This window comes from Orcinus orca, chromosome 1 (assembly GCF_937001465.1).
Source record: "Orcinus orca chromosome 1, mOrcOrc1.1, whole genome shotgun sequence".
NCBI lineage: Eukaryota > Metazoa > Chordata > Mammalia > Artiodactyla > Delphinidae > Orcinus > Orcinus orca.
The window spans coordinates 46,486,189-46,507,941 of NC_064559.1; the positions used below are offsets into that span (position 1 = coordinate 46,486,189).

Here is a 21,753-nt window from a genome sequence, read left to right on the forward strand (position 1 = left end):
ACAACACAAACCTAAGTACATTAAAACTCTTTGCTAAAGCCTATATTCATTTTGCACTACCTTACCTTGGTTAGGTTTTCACTAGAACTTGAATCATTACTTCTTTGATGCTCATGATATTTTCCTTCCCACTCACGAACAGTCTGCTTATATGTGGAATCTGAAAATAAATGTTCACTTTTGTGCCTTGTCAAATTTAACGAAAACTGGGAGCCTTCCAGGCATTCTTTTTTCTCCTGCTTGGTCTTTAACGTGTTAGAATCTAAACTGAAGACATCTTCTTCTACAAGCTTCTGAAGGGTTTCACAGGATTCTCCTAGGATTTTGAAATTGATCATTCTTCTTCTAGATTCGAGGGGTTCCTTAATTATCTTGTTGGACTTATAATCCTGAGAAAATTGGATTCTCTTGCATTTCTCCAAAACATATTTTTCAGAACTGTCTCTAAATTTATTGTACCTTTCTTTCTTGAGTTCCTTCATCTTCTTCCTCTGAGCAAGTAGATGAGGCCATTTTTTTTCACTTGCCTGGCCTTCAGCTTTAGGTCTCACATCTTTGGCAATCTTAGGACTGCTAAAGTTTTTAATTCCATGGTCCAGCTCACTCTTAACATTTGTCAATTTAATATCTTTAACTTTAAAATCTACACATTTACTTATACCATTTTTAGTTCCATTTGAAGAAGGACTCTGAGAAATAATTTGATTATCATTTGAGTATGATGTTTCTTGGAGTTTAACAAGTCCTTGGGATGAAGAACTAATTTTTGGTCTCTTTCTTGGAGTGTCAGTTTCTACATTCAGTCTGTAAAGCAGCACAGAAAACTAGGTTACATTACAATTGTACCTGATAATATGTAATAGTGCACTGTATCATTTTAGTGAGGAAGTGAAAGAACTGGCCTGATAGGAACTTCATAAAAAGTAAGAAATGGCTACATTAAGAATGAAGTGGAAAGGATTACTCAACAAACGGTTATTGGAAGAACTGGTTTGCTATTTGGAAAAAACCCCACAAACGTACAGCTTTATATAATACCAGATGGTATAATTTCAAACAGATTAAACACTTAAGTGCAAAATAATTATTATTTCCATAACTGCTCTACTTCATATTAAATACTTAAAAACCACAGGGGAAAAAGGGAATATTTATCTGATTTCTTAATAGAGAACTTCCTAAACTTAATAGCAGTGGGAAAAATCACAAAGGAAAACAGTAAACATAAATGACTATTTACTTTAAAACTTTAGCATATTAAAAAATAATAAAATTAAAATAACTTGGAAATGGTATTTACTACATATGTGACAGCTTATTAGCCTTAGTAAATAAAAAGCTCATCAAAAGTACTAAGGGGGCTTCCCTGGTGGCGCAGTGGTTGAGAGTCTGCCTGCCAATGCAGGGGACACGGGTTCGTGCCCCGGTCCGGGAAGATCCCACATGCCGCGGAGCGGCTGGGCCCGTGAGCCATGGCCGCTGAGCCTGCGCGTCTGGAGCCTGTGCTCTGAGGCAGGAGGGGCCGCAGCGGTGAGAGGCCCGGTACCGCAAAAAAAAAAAAAAAAAAAAAAAGTACTAAGGGCTTCCCTGGTGGCGCAGTGGTTGAGAGTCCGCCTGCCGATGCAGGGGACACGGGTTCGTGCCCCAGTCTGGGAAGATCCCACATGCTGCGGAGCAGCTAGGACCGTGAGCCATGGCCACTGAGCCTGTGCGTCCGGAACCTGTGCTCCGCAATGGGAGAGGCCACAACAGTGAGAGGCCCGTGTACCGCAAAAAAAAAAAAAAAAGTACTAAGACTCTAAACAAACATATGGACACCAAGGGGGGAAAGTGGTGGGGCAGGGGTAGTGGTGGGATGAATTGGGAGATTGGGATTGACATATATACATTAGTATGTATAAAATGGATAACTAATAAGAACCTGCTGTATAAAAAAATAAAATAAAATTCAAAAAATAAAGTACTAAGACTCTAGAATAAGGCATAAACAGAAAATTAATGAAAGAGAAAAAGGGAATAGCTAATATACACTTTGGGGAAAAAAGTCTGACTTCCCTAGAAGTCACAGACATGCTAATTACAACATACCATTTTCTTCTATCAAATTAGCAAAGATTTTTAAATAACATTAAACACCAGCAAGAAATTGTAAAATGGACCCTCTCATATGTTGCTAGTGGAAATGCAAAATGATTTAACAGTTACACAAAGGAATCTGACAATATAATTAAGAATTCTAAAAATGTTCTTATCCTTTGACTTCTTAGTAATTCGCACTTTAGAAATTCTATACAAAGGAGGAAAAAAAGCAGAAATGGACTAAAAAATAATAACAGCAAGATATTCAATTCAGGGCTATTTATAAGAGGAAAAAATCAGGTACGAGATAAATGCTAAAATTTTTGAAATGACTAAAAAACATGTCATTCTAGCGAATATGATAGAGTGTCACAGCCATTTCAAATGACGTTTATGAAAAGTTTTCAATGACATAACGAAACATATTGATATAATATTAAGCAGAGAACAAGTAGGGTACAAATCTCTATACATAATGTGGTCTCAACAGTTTTCTAGCATAGTAAAAAAGCTAGAAAGAAATGTGCTAAAAAGTTTTAGAAGCAGCAATAGCTAGAAGTGATAACATTTTCCTGCTTAATAAAACTAGATACTACTTTGTAGTCAGAAAGAAAGGGGAAAAAAATTCGAGGAACCACAATCCATTAATTTATATCAGTAAATCCTTAAGTGCCTTTTAAGTACCTGTCACTCTGCCGGGCACTGGGAGGCAGCGGAGGACATAACAAATACAGTCCGTACCCGCAATTAATTTACCGTCCAGCAGGGGAGAAAGAGATGGTAAATAAGTGACCTTTCAAATAATTAATTATGCAAGAGCAAACTATAAACATCTCAGAGTTTCTATAGGAGTTTCACCTGGGTCTTCATCTGGTTTTACATTCTTTACTATCTCTTTCTACAAAAAGACTGCCTAACATTATTTATCTGTTAATAAGTAGCAATAAAACAAAACTTTAATAGGACCCTAGCTTGACACTTAATAGTATATCATATAAGACATCAACTGCATTAAAGAAAAATCAGAAAAACAACAAACAAAAGAAAAATTTTAACAGGACCCTGTAGTTTTCTGAGCAGTTTAAAATTCCTATTTTATTTTTTTCTTCACAACGGCCCTGTACTGCATATATCACAGCAATCTATGCACCATGGTCCATATGGTCATAATTAATAAAAACTCAACATTATAATACCTTTTAAAAGACCAACAAAATTAAATCTTAGAAGTTACCTCTTATCAACTAGTTTTGCAAAATGCTATATTGTGATAATGTAGTTGTATATTTGCAACCCAAAATACTAAAGTTCTGAGATCTTTTTAGACATGTTAGACATATAGCAAATACTTATTTTTTATGAATGACTTAAGCATAAACTCAGTATCAGCTGAAGCTAAATATCACCATCCTAGATTGAACTCTTGTGATACAAAAATAAATGTGAAATCTTGTCAAAAATTTAATTGTTATAATTAGATTATTTTAAAATTTAGTAAGCAAGGTTTTATTTTAATTTTTTTGGCCATGCCATGCAGCATGTGGGGTCTTAGTTCCCCGACCAGGGATCGAACCCATGTCCCCTGCAGTGGAAGCATGGAGTTTTAGCCACTGGACCACCAGGGAAGTCCCAAAATTTAGTAACCAATGTTTTAAAACATGATATACAGCAAGAAAAATAATTGCTCAACATTACCAGTGGCTAGATTACTCCATTAGCCATCATAATGCACATTTAGGATATTAAATCACATACTTACTTTCAACTTAGGTCAAATGAAGAATAAAGTACTTTTTGATTAATTCTGCCAATAATGGGTACTGCTGATGGCAATAGTACCATCTCTCTAATACTAACTGAGATAAAACTTATCTCCTTTTCAACTCCTAGACTTAAAGATTTGGCCAATGGTTATGATGCAATTTTTATTGAAGAAATCCCACAAACTGTGTGCAACCTGACGAAATGCTTTCTGAATATTTTCAAGAGACTGCTGCCTTTGCTTATATTTTTATTGCTAATAAATTCAACCAAGGATCTGGAATTGTGGTAACAATACAATGTAACTGGCTTTCAGCATGACAAAATTCTCTCTGATTTTCCACCTACATCTCAGCTTTCAATGTCTGCACATCAATTTCGGGACCTTTCCTGTAGTTGAATAGGGAGATCTTTTCGGAAGATGCCATGTATCATAAAGAAATATTTATAACCTTAAGGCAAATAAGTTTGTTTACTACTCCAGGAAGTAAACACAATCTCAAATGAATCATTTTCTCTGCAAGCAACCAATGGTCATGAGAAATCCCGCATTACTGATATTGATATCTACTAAGCACGGTATTACAGCTTTCTTTTGTCCAATCAACGTTTCAAATATATATCACATTGTTTAAATGCACGACAAGGTCATTCTGAAGTATATTGTATGCTGTATACTTGTCTTTGACAAAAGAAAATTTCACTACGAGTTACATCTAAACTACTCACCAACATCTGAAAGTAAATAATCAGAGATTAACAATAAATCTAGATGCTTTGCACTGTTCATGTTACTCATATTGTTACCCTGATTAGATATGGTAATAACTCAACAATAGCATGGTCATTGATCACACTTGGGTTCAGAGATACAGAAATGTCATTGAATAAGACATTCAACTATTCAGTGATGCAAGGGCTGAAGCCAAGTAGCAGATTTTGAGTAAATACTGACGCCAAGTTGAACTTCATTGCATCCTTAGAATAATTTTGATCCTATTCTCAAAATAACTCAACATTATTTTTTCCTCTTCCCAGAGACTATATGAATAAGTCCAAGGGGATTGAGTATATAGATCAGAACTCCATTTACACTCCTATACATGGATATAAAATCAAGGCTAGAAAATGTGTTCTTAAGCAAAAGGTAACTAGTGAAAAATCAGGCAGTGTTTTCAAACTTAAAATTTTTTTAAAAAACCAGATACTAGTACAAAAGGCATTAAAAATCTGAAAAATTTAGAAAGTGATAGTCAACATAACATGAAATCTGTGACAGAGTATACTTCAACAGATAATAATATAGAGACGAAGATTCACAAAAAAAAAGAAGATGATTCAAAAGAAAAACTGAAAAAGAGTCAGAGGCAAGCTGGATTTTTTGATTTTAGCAAACATTAACTGAGCTTGTCAGGGAAGCAAAAGTTTTATTCATAGATTTAATGCCACTTTAATTGTTTTCCTGTAACTCCTTATTTTCAGAGAAACTTTGATCTTACCAACTTTTATCATGCATTATACTTTTTATACTTATTTACCCCCATTAGTGGCAAGAATTCCTTCACCACAAAATTCTCTGAATTTTTTATCCAAAGAACACAGAAAACTAAGGAGAAATAATCTCCATTATTTCTAACACTATTCCCCAAGTTCTCTAGTTGTAGCCATAACCTGTTTTTAATTAACGTGGTTTTAGACCCTTACCAATTCAATAAGTTACATATTCTCTTCGTGGGTAATATGCAAAGATAATTTATCCAAAATTATTAAATCAGCCTCATAACCCCTTCCATTACTATATATAATGAAGTTATATATCTTATAAGGGTGCATCAAAATCAAATTATTTGAGATAAAAATTTACATTTTATTTGAAAGTAGTATTTACATAGCATAGAATTCTGATAGACTTTTCATTTCACTCAACTTTTTCTTAAATTTATACAAATATTAAGAAAATTAACCATAATCTGTGATTTAGCTATAAATATTTGCATGCAAAACAGTACTAAACTAAATAAAGGATTTTGCGAATCTAAGTATTTAGTCTCACAATTCAAAGCTAAAAAAAAGTGAAAATATATCAAGAAAAAGAGAAAACTTACCTTTTCAGTTCTTGTCTTCTTTTTACATTACAGTACAGAATATCTGTATCATCTGATTTCTGAAAGAAAAAAAGATATCATTTAGGAAATATAAATTGTGCACTGGGGAAGGAGATTGGGAGATGGTATTTTTTCCATACCTATGTGTTAGTGAATAGGTTGACACAATAATTTAATAAATCTTTCCAATAATCTTGTGAGACAGTTATTATTATCATCTCCATTTTACAGATAAAGTACCCAAGGCTCAAACAGAGCAAAAATATCCTCAACATCACAGACCAAGTTAGTAGCAGAGCCGTGATCTGAAACCAGATCTGTCTACCCTCTCTATTCGACCCCCCTGTCTCTCTATGTATTCTGGGTACAAGAGCTAGGCACAAGAAAAATAATAGAGAAAGAGGGTATAGTCCCTGTCCTAAAGAGTTCAGAGTACAGCAAAAGGATAAAGTAGAAAGAAGTAGAAGGATATGTACAAATAACCTAATATAAAGGACATAAGTATCAAAGCAGGACAATAAACAGTAAGTTGTAAAAAGATGAAATCAGTGTTTTAAGAAGTTTAATAAAGCAAGAATAAATTGCAACAGCAGTTTCATTATGTGAAAACAAATTCTTAAAAACCCAATTCTGCATTCATGGAACTTTCACAACTACCTTCTCTTATTACCTACAACAACTGTGTAGCTCTCCTGATATACACCTAACTCCCACTTGAATATGCTGAGTACTTCACAACCACCCATGTACTAGGTTAATGTGTTTGGTCTGCTGTCACTGTTTCAAATTACTTGTGAGACAGTGGAAAGAAATCTGGACTTGGCTCTGTTGCTGCAAATAATTATGTGTCCTTTGACAAATCACTTAACTTTCTGGATCTCTATTTCTGCATCTGAAAATGCAAACACTGTATGTGCCTTGGCTATCTCAAAATGAAATTGTAAAGAGAAATATAACCATATATGGGGAAAGACCTAAAAGCTGTCTAAATTTATATTCATGCTGTCTAATCCCACATAATAGGGTCTATTAGCACAAAGAAACAAAGAACTTGATAAACGCTTTTTAGTGAGCAGCAGAAAGAAAAAACTCGTTTTCTGTCTATCAGCTATCAAAAGTAAGAATAATATAAAGAAAAAAATTAATGGAAAAGTAGTGGGGGAATTTATATCATAAACCTTCTAACTGCACATTCAAACTTAAATATAAATAATTTTTAGAGTTAGTTACAGTAGCTAAACACTCACCAGTTTTCTCTTCTCTGTTGAAACTGATATTACAGAACAAGGTGAACTAGTAGAATTTGCTGAGGTTTTTTTCTCTTTCTTATCCTAAGAATGCCATTTGGAAAAAAGGAAAGAAAAGCACAAAATAAAGCACAGCATAAGAGAGCATTATTTCACCACTTACTATAAATCAAGATTCTTTCTACATTAATAATAAATTTCAGAGGAGAACAATGTTTAAGGGCATACAAACATTGGTAAGAGGAAGAAAGACCCAACTAGAAATCAGAAGATGTAGGCGCTCTTGAACTAGGGATGAGATGGGATACAGGTGCTACAGCAGAAGGCTGCAGACGACTCAGACAAGGACATTGAGAAGTGGCACTGCCATGGTGGAATTCCATCTTCTACAAAGCAAAACCATATATCCAGTTATTTTTCAGTGGATCCTGAATTCAATAGACCCAGGACAAACATATTTTGAGTACCTACCATGTGTCAAAGACATTCTTCTAGACAGTGAGGACAGATTAATGAAAAAACAATAAAAGTCCCTGCCCTCATGGAGGTTAAAAACTAGTGCAGGTATTTACAAATAAGCAAATAATATATTTAGTGTGTCAGATGATGCTATGGGAAAAAAAATAAAGCAGAGAAAGGGGTCAGGAAGGGCTGACAGGCAAGGGTGAGGCAGTTGCAATTTTAAACAGAGTAGTCAAAAAAGGCCCCACTGGTAAGCTGACATCTGAATAGAGACCTAAAGAAATGAAGGAACAAACCCTGTGGATATCTAGGGAAAATTTTTCAGTTTAAAGGGAGTAACAGCAAGCACAAAGTCCCTGAGGCAGGAATGTGCCTGGCTTATTGGAACAACAACAAGGAAGCCAAGAAGTGGAGAAAGCAAAGAGAGAATGTAATGGAGATGAGATGGGGAGAGTAGTTCACTTTGTCAGCCCCAGCAAGGACTTCAGCTTTTTCTCTGAAGCGAAAAACCATCAGAAAATATTGAGCAGAGGAGTGACATGATCTTACAGTTTAATAGGATCACTCTGCTGTTAAGTCAAGAACACAAGAAGGCAAAGGCGGAAGCAGGGAGATCAATTTAGAAACTACTGAAATAACCTAGGAAAGCAAGTTGATTGCCTGGATCATGGTGATAGAAGTAGAGGCGGGACTCAGACTCTGCTGTTAGAATTTGCTGATAGATGGGATGCAGGTAGAGCATGATGACCAGGGTTCCGGCCCAAGCAACTGAAAGAATGTTATTGAAGTTTACTACGCTGCGAGAACTGAGGCTGGGCACTTGAAAGATTATAGTTTAAGAAGATGAGAAGGAAGCACAAAGGACACCGCCAAGCCTCAGTTTCTTCCTCTGTATAATTGGGATAAAAACAGTACCTACCTCATAGAGCTGTGAGGAATAAATAAAATAATGCAAGTAAAGAATGAGAATAACAAGTGACTTTTCCTGGGTCAGAAGGGAAGAACAAAATATTTACATATCTCATTTTAAAACTGAGGTGTATATTTTTCATTACACAAAAATAAACTGTAAAAAAGGGTATCTTTAGGGCAACAAACCAGAATTCTTACTTCTTCATCAACATTGGGTGATGGGGCAGTGCCTTTTCTCAGAGATTTCTCTTTTTTTCCGTAAGATTCTTTGCTGGACATTTTGAAAAGCTAAAATAAATATCAAAAGCACATTATGTTTTACCACTGCCACAACAAAAACATTAGAAATTATTTTTTTCAGTTCCTTAAAGACTGGAGTTTTACAAAATAATTTCCATATTTTACCCATTCTCAAGGTGACAGGATTCTCTCATTGTTCCACTTTATTTTACTTATATTCTCCCTCATAATGATCTGTTCCCCTCCTCCAGCTTCATCTATTACCTTTTTAGGAATGACTCTCAAAACTATGCGTTTAGCCCTGATTTCTCTCTCAAGCATCACAACACCATTTTCAACTGCCTGCCAGACTGCTGTATTTTGCCCCACCTATATATACCTCAAAACCAACTAGTCAAAAGTCTTCATTTTCCCAACACACCCTCCATCACTCACTGAGTGCGACTTCAGGCAAAATACATACGTTTTTTGAGCCCTAGTTTCATTATATGTAATATAGAGATAACTCATCCGAGAAGGTTTTTGAAGAACTCAGATGAAGCTATGGATGTAAAGATACCTTGTACAGGATAGTACACAGCAGGGTCTTAACAAATACTGGCTTACGTGGTTGTCTTTCTTCTAGACCCTGAGCTTCTTGAAGAATATGCTGTATTGAAAACTGAGGTGTTCACAAATGTCTGCTGAGTGAATGAATGAGTGAATTTTTCTTCCCCAGAATATTCATTGTTCATTCTGAGCCACTTCCAACTCTTGCTGATCCAGTCCCTCTGTCCACTTCCCATCCCAGTCTCACTTTTCCAGCCCTGTTCTGGATCAAGTCTATACTGTTAGTTACTGATAGGAAAACAAACAAACAAACACACAAACATAGTCATTCCTTATGGTCATAAACACTCTCAAGATAGTGTATACAACCATCCTGCACTGGAACGTAGAGGCCAGAGACTGGGAATATCACCAGGTTTGCTGGGGCAAGAGGATGTAAAAGGGGTCCAGAAGCAAAGTCCAAAGGAGAGTTTATTGCTGGCAGTGATATGTATAGACACTATGAACATAACAAAGACTAGAAACCAAGCAATTGCAACTACTCCTGGTCAATCACGATGACACTAAGTGAAGTTCTAAAAAAGAATGATCAATTACACTAAATCAAACTTTTAGAATGTTTTGATGATTATGGAAGAAAGAATAAAAATGCTGATAGCTAACAGAAATCTAATAATAATAAAAATTAATAAAAGAGTAGCCAACGTAAACTTCTACGAACAAATTCTAAATTACCCAGAAATTTTGCTTTGTAAGATAATTTATGGCAATAATTGAATTCACAGTTGAGCTTTCAGATTAGAAGAATAATCTTCATTTCTCTTTCTTGTTCCGAGGACCCCATTCCATGGGGGGCTTGGCGGGGGGTGAAGCGGGAGAAGGCATAATGAAAAATAATAACTTCCATGAGATAAACTGCTTAGAGGCAATGGACTGGTTATGTTACCGTTTACAATTTAAACCCATTCACATTGTGCTGTGAATACAAAAAGAACACAATTGAACCTGTTACCCATAAGACAAATTGAAAAAAAACACTGCAGATAGTGGACTATCAAAGGAAAAACACCCATATGTGTACTATGACAAATGTTTTTTTTTTTTTTTTTGTGGTACGCAGGCCTCTCACTGTTGTGGCCTCTCCCATTGTGGAGCACAGGCTCCGGACGCGCAGGCTCAGCGGCCACGGCTCATGGGCCTAGTTACTCCGCGGCATGTGGGATCTTCCCGGACCGGGGCACAAACCCGTGTCCCCTGCATCGGCAGGCGGACTCTCAACCACTGCGCCACCAGGGAAGCCCTGACAAATGTTTTATACTCATATTAGTGTGAAATTCATATTGATTCTATGGAAATCAGAATACAAACTAAATGAGGGGAGACTTCCTGTGCCGGCCAGTCTCCAGAATGGCTCCTGATGATCTCTGCTACCTGGTAATTACAGTCTTATGTAGCCCCCTCTCACAATAAATAAAGACAACCCACGTAACCAACAGGATATTGCTATATGGTAGTATGTGGCTAGGTCTAATGACATTGTGGCTTCTGCCTTACTCTCTATCTTGAATTGTTCACTACCATATCATGAGGACATTCAAGTAACCCAAAGAGAAGGCCACCAAGGAAGAACTGAGACCTCTTGCCAAAAATGAATTGACTGCCAGGCATGTGAATGAGCCACCTTTGAAGCTGATCCTGCAGCCCTAAGCAAGCCTTCACGTGGCAGCATCCCTGGTCGGTATCTTCACTGCAGTCTCATGAGACCCAGTGCCAGATACAACCAGAAAGCCATTTCTGAATTCCTGACCCATACAAACTGTGAGGTAATAAATGTTTTTGTTGTTTTATGCCACTAAGTTTTGAGGTAACTTAGGCAGCAACAGATAAGTAATATACTCACTTAATATGATTCTTCCAAACTCTGTAGATACCTTCTTCAGGATGTCTCAGAGAGTAAAGGCAAGAGAAGTACGGGGGCCGGGGAACTCACTTGCATACGCCTTGAGGAATGTGAATCCCATCAGTCAAGTGCCCCGAAGCTCAACATATTAACGAGCTTTGGGTATTAACAGCCTAAATATAAGCGCAGGGCACTCCCCCCGCCCCCACCCCGCCAAATTCCCTATCCGCAGGAATCTTACAGCCACGGCGCAGCGCTGATACTGGGAATACGTGGGTTAGGGCAAAAATAAAAACAAAAGGAAAAGAGTGTTCGGGTCACGGTGTGCGTGAAGGTGCGAAATAAGGAGCAGACACCCGACTGACAGGCGAGCCTGTCAGCGTCCTGTAAACCGCCTAGGCCCACGGGCTCGCGTACTAACAGACCTCACCCTAGCCGGGGCGAGAGGCAGCCCCAGAGGAAGGGCCGGGCCAGAACCCCACCCTCCACAGAGCAGGCTCAACCCCGGGACCGCCCCCAGAGTCGCCCAGCCCAGGCTCGAAGGGACCCGGAATCCTCCGTCCGTCCCGCCGGCCGCCCGCTACGGTACCGGAGTGAGGCGCGGAGCCTGCCCAGCGTAACGTCAACGATTCCCCCCACACCCCGCCCCAGCTCCCTACCTTATTCACCAGCGCTCCCGCCGGTGGCGACTCCGGACTCCCGGGCCAAGGGAAAGGGACCCCGAGCCCCGATGCCCGCTGGGAAATGTAGTTCTGCGCCCAGAGGCAGGGTACCGCTCGATCGCTCCCGAGCGTTCGTTTAGCTTTGCGTTCACTTCCTCTGAGAACTTGGAACTCCGGCCCCGCCCCCCGTGCGGCGCGGTGCACCCTGGGTACTGTAGTTTTGGCTGGATTCCGTGGTTGACGCCTGGGACGGAGACGCACCGCGGAAATGGAACTCTCTGACCTCATTGGACGGCGTCCCCAGCCCGCTCCTGCGCAGTCTGGGCTGGCGTCGTAACGTCTCGGGGAAAAGGAAGCGGATGGGACCGAGAATCGCTGTCTGTTGCTTTTTATTTTTCTGCTGACTGGATTTGGTCACTGGTTCTTCGTCTTTTGTCTGTTGCACGCATCCCGCCCTCCCCATTTGCTTCCCCACTCCTCGGATCCGGCCCTCTGGGCTTTCACGCCAGTTGTCTCACCCCGCCGTGAGCCCCTCCTGGTCCCCGGTCGGGCCTGGCACGGAGGCGGTAACTATGGAGAATATGGCGGAGGAGGAGCTGCTGCCCCAGGAGAAGGAGGAGGAGGAGGAGGTGGAAGTGGCCCAGGTCCAGGTCCCGACCCCGGCCCCGGACTCGGCTCGGGTCCCAGCTCCGGCCCCGGATTCGGCTCCGGCCTCGGCCCCGACTCCGGCCTCGGCTCCAGTCCCAGCCCCTGCCCTGGCCCAGGCTCCGACCCTGTCCCCGTCCCTAGCCTCTGCCCCTGATGAGGCTGAAAGCAGTAAGTGCAGGAGGCCCAGATCTGTCTGCCGCAGGAGAAGCGAGAAAGTGCGCCTTGCTGGGGAGTAGGGGAGGCCCTTCTCCCCTGGGATGGTTTTTATGGGGAAAGGCAGTTTTAGAGAAATGGGGGGAGGAAGGAGGAACCCGTATAGCGGGTAAAACGGGTGTAGGATGGGGGAAGGCATCTCCACAAACCTTGGGGACCTCACAGTGAAGGATCTGTGGAGGCCAGGTGTGCTGCAGATAGAAGGAAATAATGAGGTTGTGGGCTTCTTCGTTAAAGGGAGTCTTTTTGGTACAAAAATCAGAAGTTACACCTAATTTGGTAGTTTCCCTCTCAGCCCCGTCTGCCATGGTTCGCTAAGTCCTTTAAAATATGATAGAGTAACCGAGGCAACCTGTTTACTGTAGTAGATGCTAACTGCCAAGATTTAGCAACCGTTGCTGTCAATTAGCTTTTGTGCCTCGACAGAGACAAGAGATGGGTTTTTCTCATTATTTCATTTTCTTTAGCAGCTTGCTTCCAAAAAGAATTTGAGGCTGATGAACAGTTTAAGAAAGAGTCGGCTAAATTACAGGTGTTTTCCCTCAGACATAAATACCAATTGAATTTTGTACGTTTTTCCGTCAGAAGTCAGCTGTTGAAAATTAATAGCCCGTATTATTGTGCTTCTGAATATGCTTGCATGTTTTCTAAGTGATGATTTATTGGACCATAAAGGAATTTAAAAGATTGATAAGTAACACTTTCTTAGGAATTTTCTGAACATTTTGAAATGTTAGGTCTAAGAAAGTTTTCTTAAAAAATTTAGTCCCAAAATTGACCTTTATACTCTTTCTGAATCATAACAAAATATCTTAAATTAATTCGTTGTCTTTCCTACTTCTAAGCCACTTGTGAGATTAATATTTATAAAACATTTGGACAGTTATAATCTAATAGAATTATTTTACAATTTTAAAACAACATATAAATTGTTATAGTAGATTTAAGAGTAGGGCAGATCACAGAAAAGACAAAGTCAGCAGGCCTCTGGTAGGCCCCTCCTTATCACAGAAGATCAGAGCTAGTAGGTGCAAAATAAGGCCAGTTGTTTCTTCGTCCACAACTACAATGGGGGAGGAGGAGGAACACTCTCCTGAGTAAGGTATCCTCCCTAACTCATCTCTAGATGGGATATTTTTATGTTTATTAGAGGTGGTTGAACAGCTTTAGGGAATGCATGCTTTCTCCACCTCCCCACCATCAAGAATATGTTGAATATAGTTTGGAAAGATTTCTTCCTATATTCCAAAATTTACAAGTGTGTTAATTTGAAGAATGCATGATGTTTGAGAAAACTGAAAATGCATTGCTGGGACAAGTAGGTAATGACTGAGAATCTGAAATGCATTAGAAACATATTAATCACATTTTAAAAATTATTTTTAGATGGTCTAGTTAGCCCTCTGAAATCAGACTTAACTGGGCAAGATGAAGATGGCATATCTGAAATAGAATTGAAAATTGAGGAAAAAGTTTTAAAAGAACCTCCTAGCATCTTGGACTCATCTGATTTAACAAGAGGTTTGCCTATTGACTTCTGGATTAGTGTGTTACAAAAAGATTGAGTGATTTTAAGTACAGATTGACTGATAACTACTGTGTTAAGCCAGAAAGTGATTTCAGAGATGTACATAGGCATATCAGGACTCTTTAGATAGATCTTTTAGAATTTACTTCAATAGCGGACCACAGGATTTTCAGTTTTCTAGCTTACCAGGCCCCTTTGGCTTACTTTGTACTACTTAGTAGTTGGAATGATTTAAATAAGCACATCGTTATGTAGCACTATATATCTTGTTTCACGCACACAGATCTTTGAACTATGGAAGCCAAAAGCTTTTATGATTTCAAATTAAATAGGTTGGTTTGTACACGTGGATTCATTGCCTGAATCTTACTAGACGGTAAGGTCAGACACCTAGCAATTAAAGGTTTTTGTAATGTGGGAAAAAATTTTACCTGTTTATAGAAATCATATCTCATTGTAAGTCATTTGAACAATACCTGGTATAAGAAGTTAAACAATAGCATTTGTTGCTCCTTGTTTTTCTCATTTTAGAATTAAGTAAAAATTGTTTTTTAATAAATTTTAGCAGGAATGTCTGACAGTGCTGAATTGAATTCCAAAATTATTGACGCAGGGTGCTGCTGCATCCAAAAAGACTAATGATTTTTTTTAAAAAATTAGTTCAAAACTTTAGTGCCTGCGGTGTGCAAGTTACTGCACTAGGCACTTAACTGTTACAAAGATGAATAAGACGTAGCCCTTGCCTACTTCTTATTTGTAGGGGAGACAAACAAGAACACAAATTATACAGAAGGAAAACAAAGCAACTGGGCATGAAGCTTGGAGAGGGATAGGCAGGAAGACAGCAGTGCCGAGAAATTGTATAATCTAATTATATAATTAATATTAGCCTTGTGGTTTACCCCCATTGACTCCTATCTCACTGGGATCCTTTCCTGTCAGTTACATCTCCTAGTCTTGCATATTTAGGATTCCACTTTGTAAATGTTCCTTTCCTTGGGGCTACACATATTCAGGTCTCTCTATCCTTAAAAAGAAAGAAAAAACAAGTTATAATCCCATCCATCTCCTTTTTTATACTACCAAACTTCTTGAAAAAAATAATCTATGCTGATTTTCTATACTTGGTTTCTCCTTCCAGTCCCATTTGTACTCTGACACCTCACTGAACCTTCTTTCTTAAAGGTCACTAGAGACTTGCTAAATACTAAATCCAGTGGTCTTTTCTTGATCTCTGCAACTATTTGTGATACTTACTGTTGAGCATTTCTCTTTTACAGTCTCTTCTCTCTTGGCTTCTGCGTTATCTTGATTCTCCATACCATTTTTCCTTTTTGAATGTACCCTCTTGATTTTCCTGAAAGTCTCTTACAAATATCTACATACCTCCATACCTCACTTACAAATTGTATCCATTTATATTAATCAGTAGTGGGTTCAGCAGCATTGGGGAATGCATCCCACACACGACTTACTCAAGAATGTTAAATGTATTTTGGAAAGATTTATTCATATATTCCAAATTTTACAGGTATGTAATTTGAAGAATGTATAATATTTCAGTAACCCAAAAATGTGTTACTGGGACTGAGTTTTGGCTTTTTTCTTCTCTGTTTCACAAAATTTTTCCCTTACGCTTTCTTATTCATGCTCATAGTTTCATCTAACCTGTATTTTTGAGTTATATCTATTCAGAATCCTTCCTGAGCTCCAAAAACGATTCAACTGCCTACTGGACTTGAGTACCTAATACCAGTAGTAATCAAACACACTGTGTAAAAAACTAAATTCCCTTGTCTCCTCTTTCCTCTTCCTTTCTGCCAAAAGTGTTTTCTGCTTCCTTTATTGGTTAACAGTATTATTAAATCTCAGGATCGTCCTTTAATCTTCACCTTTACTTTCACATCCCAAGTTCTTTGCTTCTTTTTTTACCTTCTCTTCTCCAGTACTTTTCTGTTACTAATTTCTCACCTCAGTTATTGATCCTTGGTACTACAGCCAGAGATACCCTCCTGAAATGCATTCAAATCATGTCTTTGATTTCCTCAGAAACCTGAATTAACATTGCCTGAAGAGTAAAGTCCAAACTAACTTGCATAAAATTTATGTCTTCCATGATACATTTTTGGCTGCATATCTTTCTACCAACTCTATCCCCCAAACATACTACTTTCCAGCCAGGAGTGGTATAGAGGTGGCTGTGTATTTTTACACCACATGCCTTTGTTTATTAGGTTACTTCAGTTTATAAGGCCTGACACGAAATCTCTACTTATTGAAATTCTCTTCCTACCTTATGAAATTCTATTCATACCCTAAATTTCAGTCAAATGCCACTTCTTCAGTGAAGACATTCCCAGGGGCACTTGTTGGAATGAATTACTTCTTCCTCTGTAGGCCACCATTATATTACCTTTACCCCTAGTGTTCATTTCATTCTGCCTTGTGTTCTAGTTAGTAGTTAACGTTTTAATCTCTCTCACGTGGTTGAAAGTTCTTTGAAAACAGGAAACATGGCTTCAGTGTTTTGTACAGACTAGACCTTTCTTTTGTAGAATTATATTGAATAATAAGATAGAATTTGAAAGCTGTGAGGTTACACAGCAGAGTTTTTTCCCCAACTCTGCCTTCTTAGGCACACTTGTCATTTTATAAACTGAGTTTCCCATCTAGGTACTAGGGCACTGTGCTATAGGAAATAAAAGTGTAAAATTCCATGTGACATGATCAAATAAAAATGAAGTTGGAATACAGATTGTTAAAGCATAATTTTCTAACTCTTAAAATTTCCTTTCAGAGAGACACATCTCAATTCAAAGGCAGCTTGCTGATCTAGAGAAGTTAGCTTTCGTAACTGAAGGGGATTTTGACTCTGCCAGTTCACTGAACTCAGATAATCTTGATGCAGGTATTTCCATGATTTGAAAATGTGTTTTTTCTCAACTTCTAATGATTTGTCATCTTTCAACACATGAAAATTTTTCTAAGCATAGACTTGTTTATTTTCACTGGACTAGAGCAGAAGTAAAATAATGGTTTTTTACTTAGGAAATTATAGCCTTCTATATGCAAAGGTGCTATGAGATAAGTTATTTCACAACTTCTCAAGGAAATTACAGTCTCATGGATATATAAGGGCTTTGTATACTAAAAGTTAGGAATTACATTTTACTATGAGTAACAGAAATCCAGAAAGTAGTATCGAGGCTTATATTCTCTCATGTAAAAGAAGTCCCAAGGCTGGCAGTTTAGGGCTGGTACAGAGTTTCACAATGTTGTCAGTGCCCCAAGCTCTTCTCTTTCTACTTTGCCATCCTTAGTGCTTGGATTCCATCCTCAAGATCTCCTCACAGTTTTTTGAAGTAGGCAGAGTATATATATATAAAAAGAAATAAAATTGTGCTTATACTTGCCATGTGCTATGTGTGAAAGATATTTGTTGGATTAAAAATTGAGTTATTATTTCTGTATACTTTATTGCTTTAAACCTGGACTTGAGATTTTAAGTCTCTTGTATACTATCAAAGTTTTTATTAAGGTACATTACATTTCTAATTAAATAAAACTTATTTAATACATAATCTTTCCAAGAATATGTTAATAAAGAAGGAAGAACTTACAAATTTAGTAATAGGATACAGTGGTTGTAACCATGACCCCAGTCTCAGAATAGCAATTATATAGGATCCAAGGTACTCCTTCCACTTCCTTCTTCCATTTTTCTAACTCCGCACATTAACTATTTTTGTTGCTGTTAGAGTAGGAGAGTATCAGAGCAGATACTTATGCTCTCTGCTCAGCTCCTAGCCCTCTGGGAGTGTGACAACTGCTGCCTTTTCTCCTGCCCAAAGTACAGAATGACATTCTCTCTGGCAGGCACTTTGGCTGGAGGGATATCATGTAGTTTATCACTTCCTCATCCTCTCTGTTCCCAGTGGCAACAAGGATATCTGCTAGCCACAGAGAGGAGAGTTTTAGGTAAAAAAATAAGTCACTGACCATGTGCTAAAACAACTATTGTTAAGTACCTGCTGAGGCAGGAATGACTTCTCCCTAATGTTAAGAAAGATATTATCTAAGGTGTGTGAGTGTGTGTTTTGGGGAGTAAAGGGCAGAGGCAAGAGAGGTTCCCCGTTACTTCTTTTGTAGCTAAATTTAAGCATTAACAGCTAGTATATTCTCCGCTTTATTAGTTCCTTTTCTTTTAACAGGAAACAAACAGGCTTGTCCATTGTGCCCCAAGGAAAAATTCAGAGCTTGTAATAGTCATAAGCTTCATCGTCACCTTCAAAATTTACACTGGAAAGTCTCAGTTGAATTTGAAGGTTAGTATTTTTGTGCTTGCTAAAAGTGATGTAAACGAAATTAAAGATTTGGTACCAGTTTTGGAATTTTAATGAAAACATAATCAAATATTTTCAGTTTAAAATTATGAAGGATTAATGCCCCTCTTTTAATGTATTTATTAATAAAAGACCATATAGCTCTCTAGGCAATAGATAGATGTGACACCAATAGTTTAGTGTGGCAAACATTTATTAAGCATCTCTTCTGTACGGGGTACCTGCTTGGTGCTGAAGGTCCACATTACTTATTGAACCATGTTTTAATAAGTTATACTTTTCCTTTTATATTAGAACAACTACAATTTTACACATACTTTTGAAGATATAATAAATGTAGTAAAACAGAAAATAAAATAATTGGTATGAACATTGGAAAAAAGAAGAAACATCTTTTTTTTTCTGCTGATGGCTTAAAAAAGCCAGTTGATGAGAGTATTTGGAACAGTGGTGAGATACAAGATTGATCAGAGTCTCTCTACTCTAGATAAATGGAAATTAGAAAAAACCAATTATAATAGTGACAAAAATGACACAATTTGAGGGAGTAAGTTTAACGAGAGGACTCATATAACGAAATGAATAAAGTTGAAGAACAAAAAACAACATCTTACCAAGTTAAAATACTTCTTAGAGACAGTGAATTATTAGATTCTGAGTTAGTGAATTATATATTACAGCATTTTTGGAAAGAGACCTGGCAACATTTAAAAAATTTAAAATATTCATCCACCAGGCACTCTTTCCTAGGAGTAAAAGCAGCAATACACAAGGATAGGTGTACAAGAATATTCATTGCAGCATGTGCTTAGTGACAAAAACTTGGAACTAAAATAAGAGACTGAATAAATTATGCTCATGGTACATGGTACATACATACCATGAAATATTATGCAGCCATTGAAAAGCGTATATTACATCTATACCAGTTTACTTGGAAGGATTTCCATGGTAAACTACTAATGAAAATAGCAATATATGGGATAAAAACAAAAAGTACCCCCCCAAAAAAGCCCCATGTATATACTTATATTTATATATGATTATATAAGTATAGTCATTGTTAAATGTGCTTATCTGGGGTTTCAACCAGACGGAATGAAATAGCCATTATAAGACACCCCAAAAAAGAAGCCAGAACTATACCAGAATTATTTTCTTAGATTATCACTAATTACTTAGAGAAAAGGGAATTAGAGACTAATTCAGAAGCCATATGTCTTATGTTTAATTATTTATAAGAACGTATAGTAAACCATATTGACTTCTTATCAAAAAAGAAAGATCTCATTTCAATTACAAAGGTCTCTTTCGTTTGCTGTATTTAAGCCATTGTTTAATCTTTAGGTTTGGTCTCCCTCCTCCAAGTTATTCTTTTCTCTTTGATGGCTCATAGTATTGCTTTACTCTGTCATGTACATTAGGTTGTTGGGTTCTTTCACATGTTGGTCATCTGGTAGATGGTGAACATGATTTTGTCTTTGTGAGCAGGCTTCAAAGTAGTTGGCAAATATGTTGAATAAGATCTGCTGAAGGAATAGAAGGGAGATGAGGTAGAAAAAGCCAAGAATGCTTGTGTTTGAGACTTGAGCAACTAGAAAAATGTTGTCCTTTACTGGGATGGAGGAGACTGCATTAGGTATGAGAAAGAAGGACAGGTCCTCAGATTTAGGCATGCAGATGTTGAGATGCATCTAGTGGAGATATCAAGTAGCCTGGAGGCTACATGAATCTAGACTTTGGGGGAAAGGTTTGGGCTAGAGATACATATTTGGGAGTTGTCAGAATATAGATGGTATTTAAAGCCGTAAGACTGGGTGGGATAACCTTAAGAGTACATATAGGTGGGAAAAAGTTGTTGTCCAAGGTCTGAGTCCTGAGACACTTCAACATATACAAATAAATGATTGGATGTAAAGTATGAGAAGAAAGGAGTTAAAGATAACTTAGTTTTTGAATTGGGAGTAACTGGAAGGCATTATCATTCATTAAAAAGGCGAAAAAGAGACCTGGTTCAAGGGGAAGTGAAAATTTTAGTCCTTGACAGTAGGGTTTTTGGAGTTCTGTTGTTGTTGGGTTTTTGTTTTTGTTTTTCTTGGCTGCGTCACACGGCTTGTGGGATCTTAGTTCCCCGAACAGGGACCAGGGATCAAACCCATGTGCCCTGCAGTGGAAGCGTGGAGTCCTATCCACTGGACCACCAGGGAATTCCCGACAGTAGGTTTTGAAATAACCAGTCATATGTCTTCAATAGGCAATTGAAAGTAGAGATCTGGCCCTCAGGAATGAGTTGGTAAGAGAGCTATAATTTGGGATTCCTTCTCACAGGGGAGATAGTTGCAATCATGAAAGGTACTACAGTTACCAAGGAAATGAGAAAAAATTTTTGTAGCACATCAAGCATACAGAAAATCTACATTTTCGAGTATGAGAGAGGGAAAAGAATCTGTAAAGAAGATTAAGTAGGAAAGATGGGAAGAGAACTAAGATAGTGCTGTATCATAAATGAAGAAGAGGCTGTATAATGGTAAATGCAGCATAAGGCAGAGAAGATGAAGCCTAAGAAAAAGTCAAGATGGCAGAAAGACGATAAAACTGAGTCCCAAAGAAGCTAAATGACTAAACCAAGGTAACACAGATATTTTTGGCAGAACCAGGTTTTGACCCTAGATCCTCCTGTATTTGTTTTTATACTATGTCATATACAGCAAGTACATAAAACTAAGGCAATCTCATTCAAATAAACTATGACATTACAAATATAAGAATAATCTCAATTATTCTTATAAAATAAAATTTGCTAGTAATTTTTAATAATAACTGAATACTTAATGAACAGTGATAGACAAGCAGCAATTCTTCATTCTTCATTCTAGGTTACAGGATGTGCATCTGTCACTTACCTTGTCGACCAGTGAAACCAAACATTATTGGAGAACAGGTAATCACATGGTAGATTTGTTTTTTTAGACTTAGCTCTCCGTAAAGAAAGTGCAATTTTGAGTTGCTTTACGACTAAAATGTGCATATTCAGCAATGAGTTTAAGATTTTGTTTACAAGGGCTTTCAGATTACCATAGTAGGAAAAATATGAAATGTATGAA

The 21,753-nt window shown here is 37.8% G+C and overlaps 2 protein-coding genes across 14 annotated transcripts in view; one reads left to right on the forward strand and one right to left on the reverse strand.

The window, feature by feature from the left end:
• SWT1 (SWT1 RNA endoribonuclease homolog) overlaps window positions 1-12,067 on the reverse strand; it is a 96,444-nt gene extending 84,377 nt beyond the window's left edge. For 3 of the 6 annotated variants that reach the window (XM_033437976.2, XM_033437978.2, XM_033437975.2), the window contains exons 1-5: window positions 11,915-12,067; window positions 8,753-8,854; window positions 7,193-7,276; window positions 5,946-6,004; window positions 66-804 (exon numbers count right to left, since the gene is read on the reverse strand). In XM_033437976.2, the coding sequence (XP_033293867.1) occupies window positions 66-804; window positions 5,946-6,004; window positions 7,193-7,276; window positions 8,753-8,845 (975 nt within the window). In that variant the 5' untranslated portion in view covers window positions 8,846-8,854; window positions 11,915-12,067. Of the gene's footprint in view, window positions 1-65; window positions 805-5,945; window positions 6,005-7,192; window positions 7,277-8,752; window positions 8,855-11,255; window positions 11,876-11,914 lie in introns of those variants that run through there. The other 3 variants (XM_004275230.4, XM_033437980.2, XM_033437979.2) reach the window with 3 other exon arrangements.
• A 165-nt stretch (window positions 12,068-12,232) lies between these two features.
• The window catches only part of TRMT1L (tRNA methyltransferase 1 like), a 36,140-nt gene continuing 26,619 nt past the window's right edge, over window positions 12,233-21,753 (forward strand). For 2 of the 8 annotated variants that reach the window (XM_033437982.2, XM_033437983.2), the window contains exons 1-5: window positions 12,239-12,733; window positions 14,165-14,299; window positions 17,104-17,214; window positions 18,518-18,631; window positions 21,526-21,590. In XM_033437982.2, the coding sequence (XP_033293873.1) occupies window positions 12,490-12,733; window positions 14,165-14,299; window positions 17,104-17,214; window positions 18,518-18,631; window positions 21,526-21,590 (669 nt within the window). In that variant the 5' untranslated portion in view covers window positions 12,239-12,489. The other 6 variants (XM_033437986.2, XM_033437985.2, XM_004275228.4 and 3 more) reach the window with 6 other exon arrangements.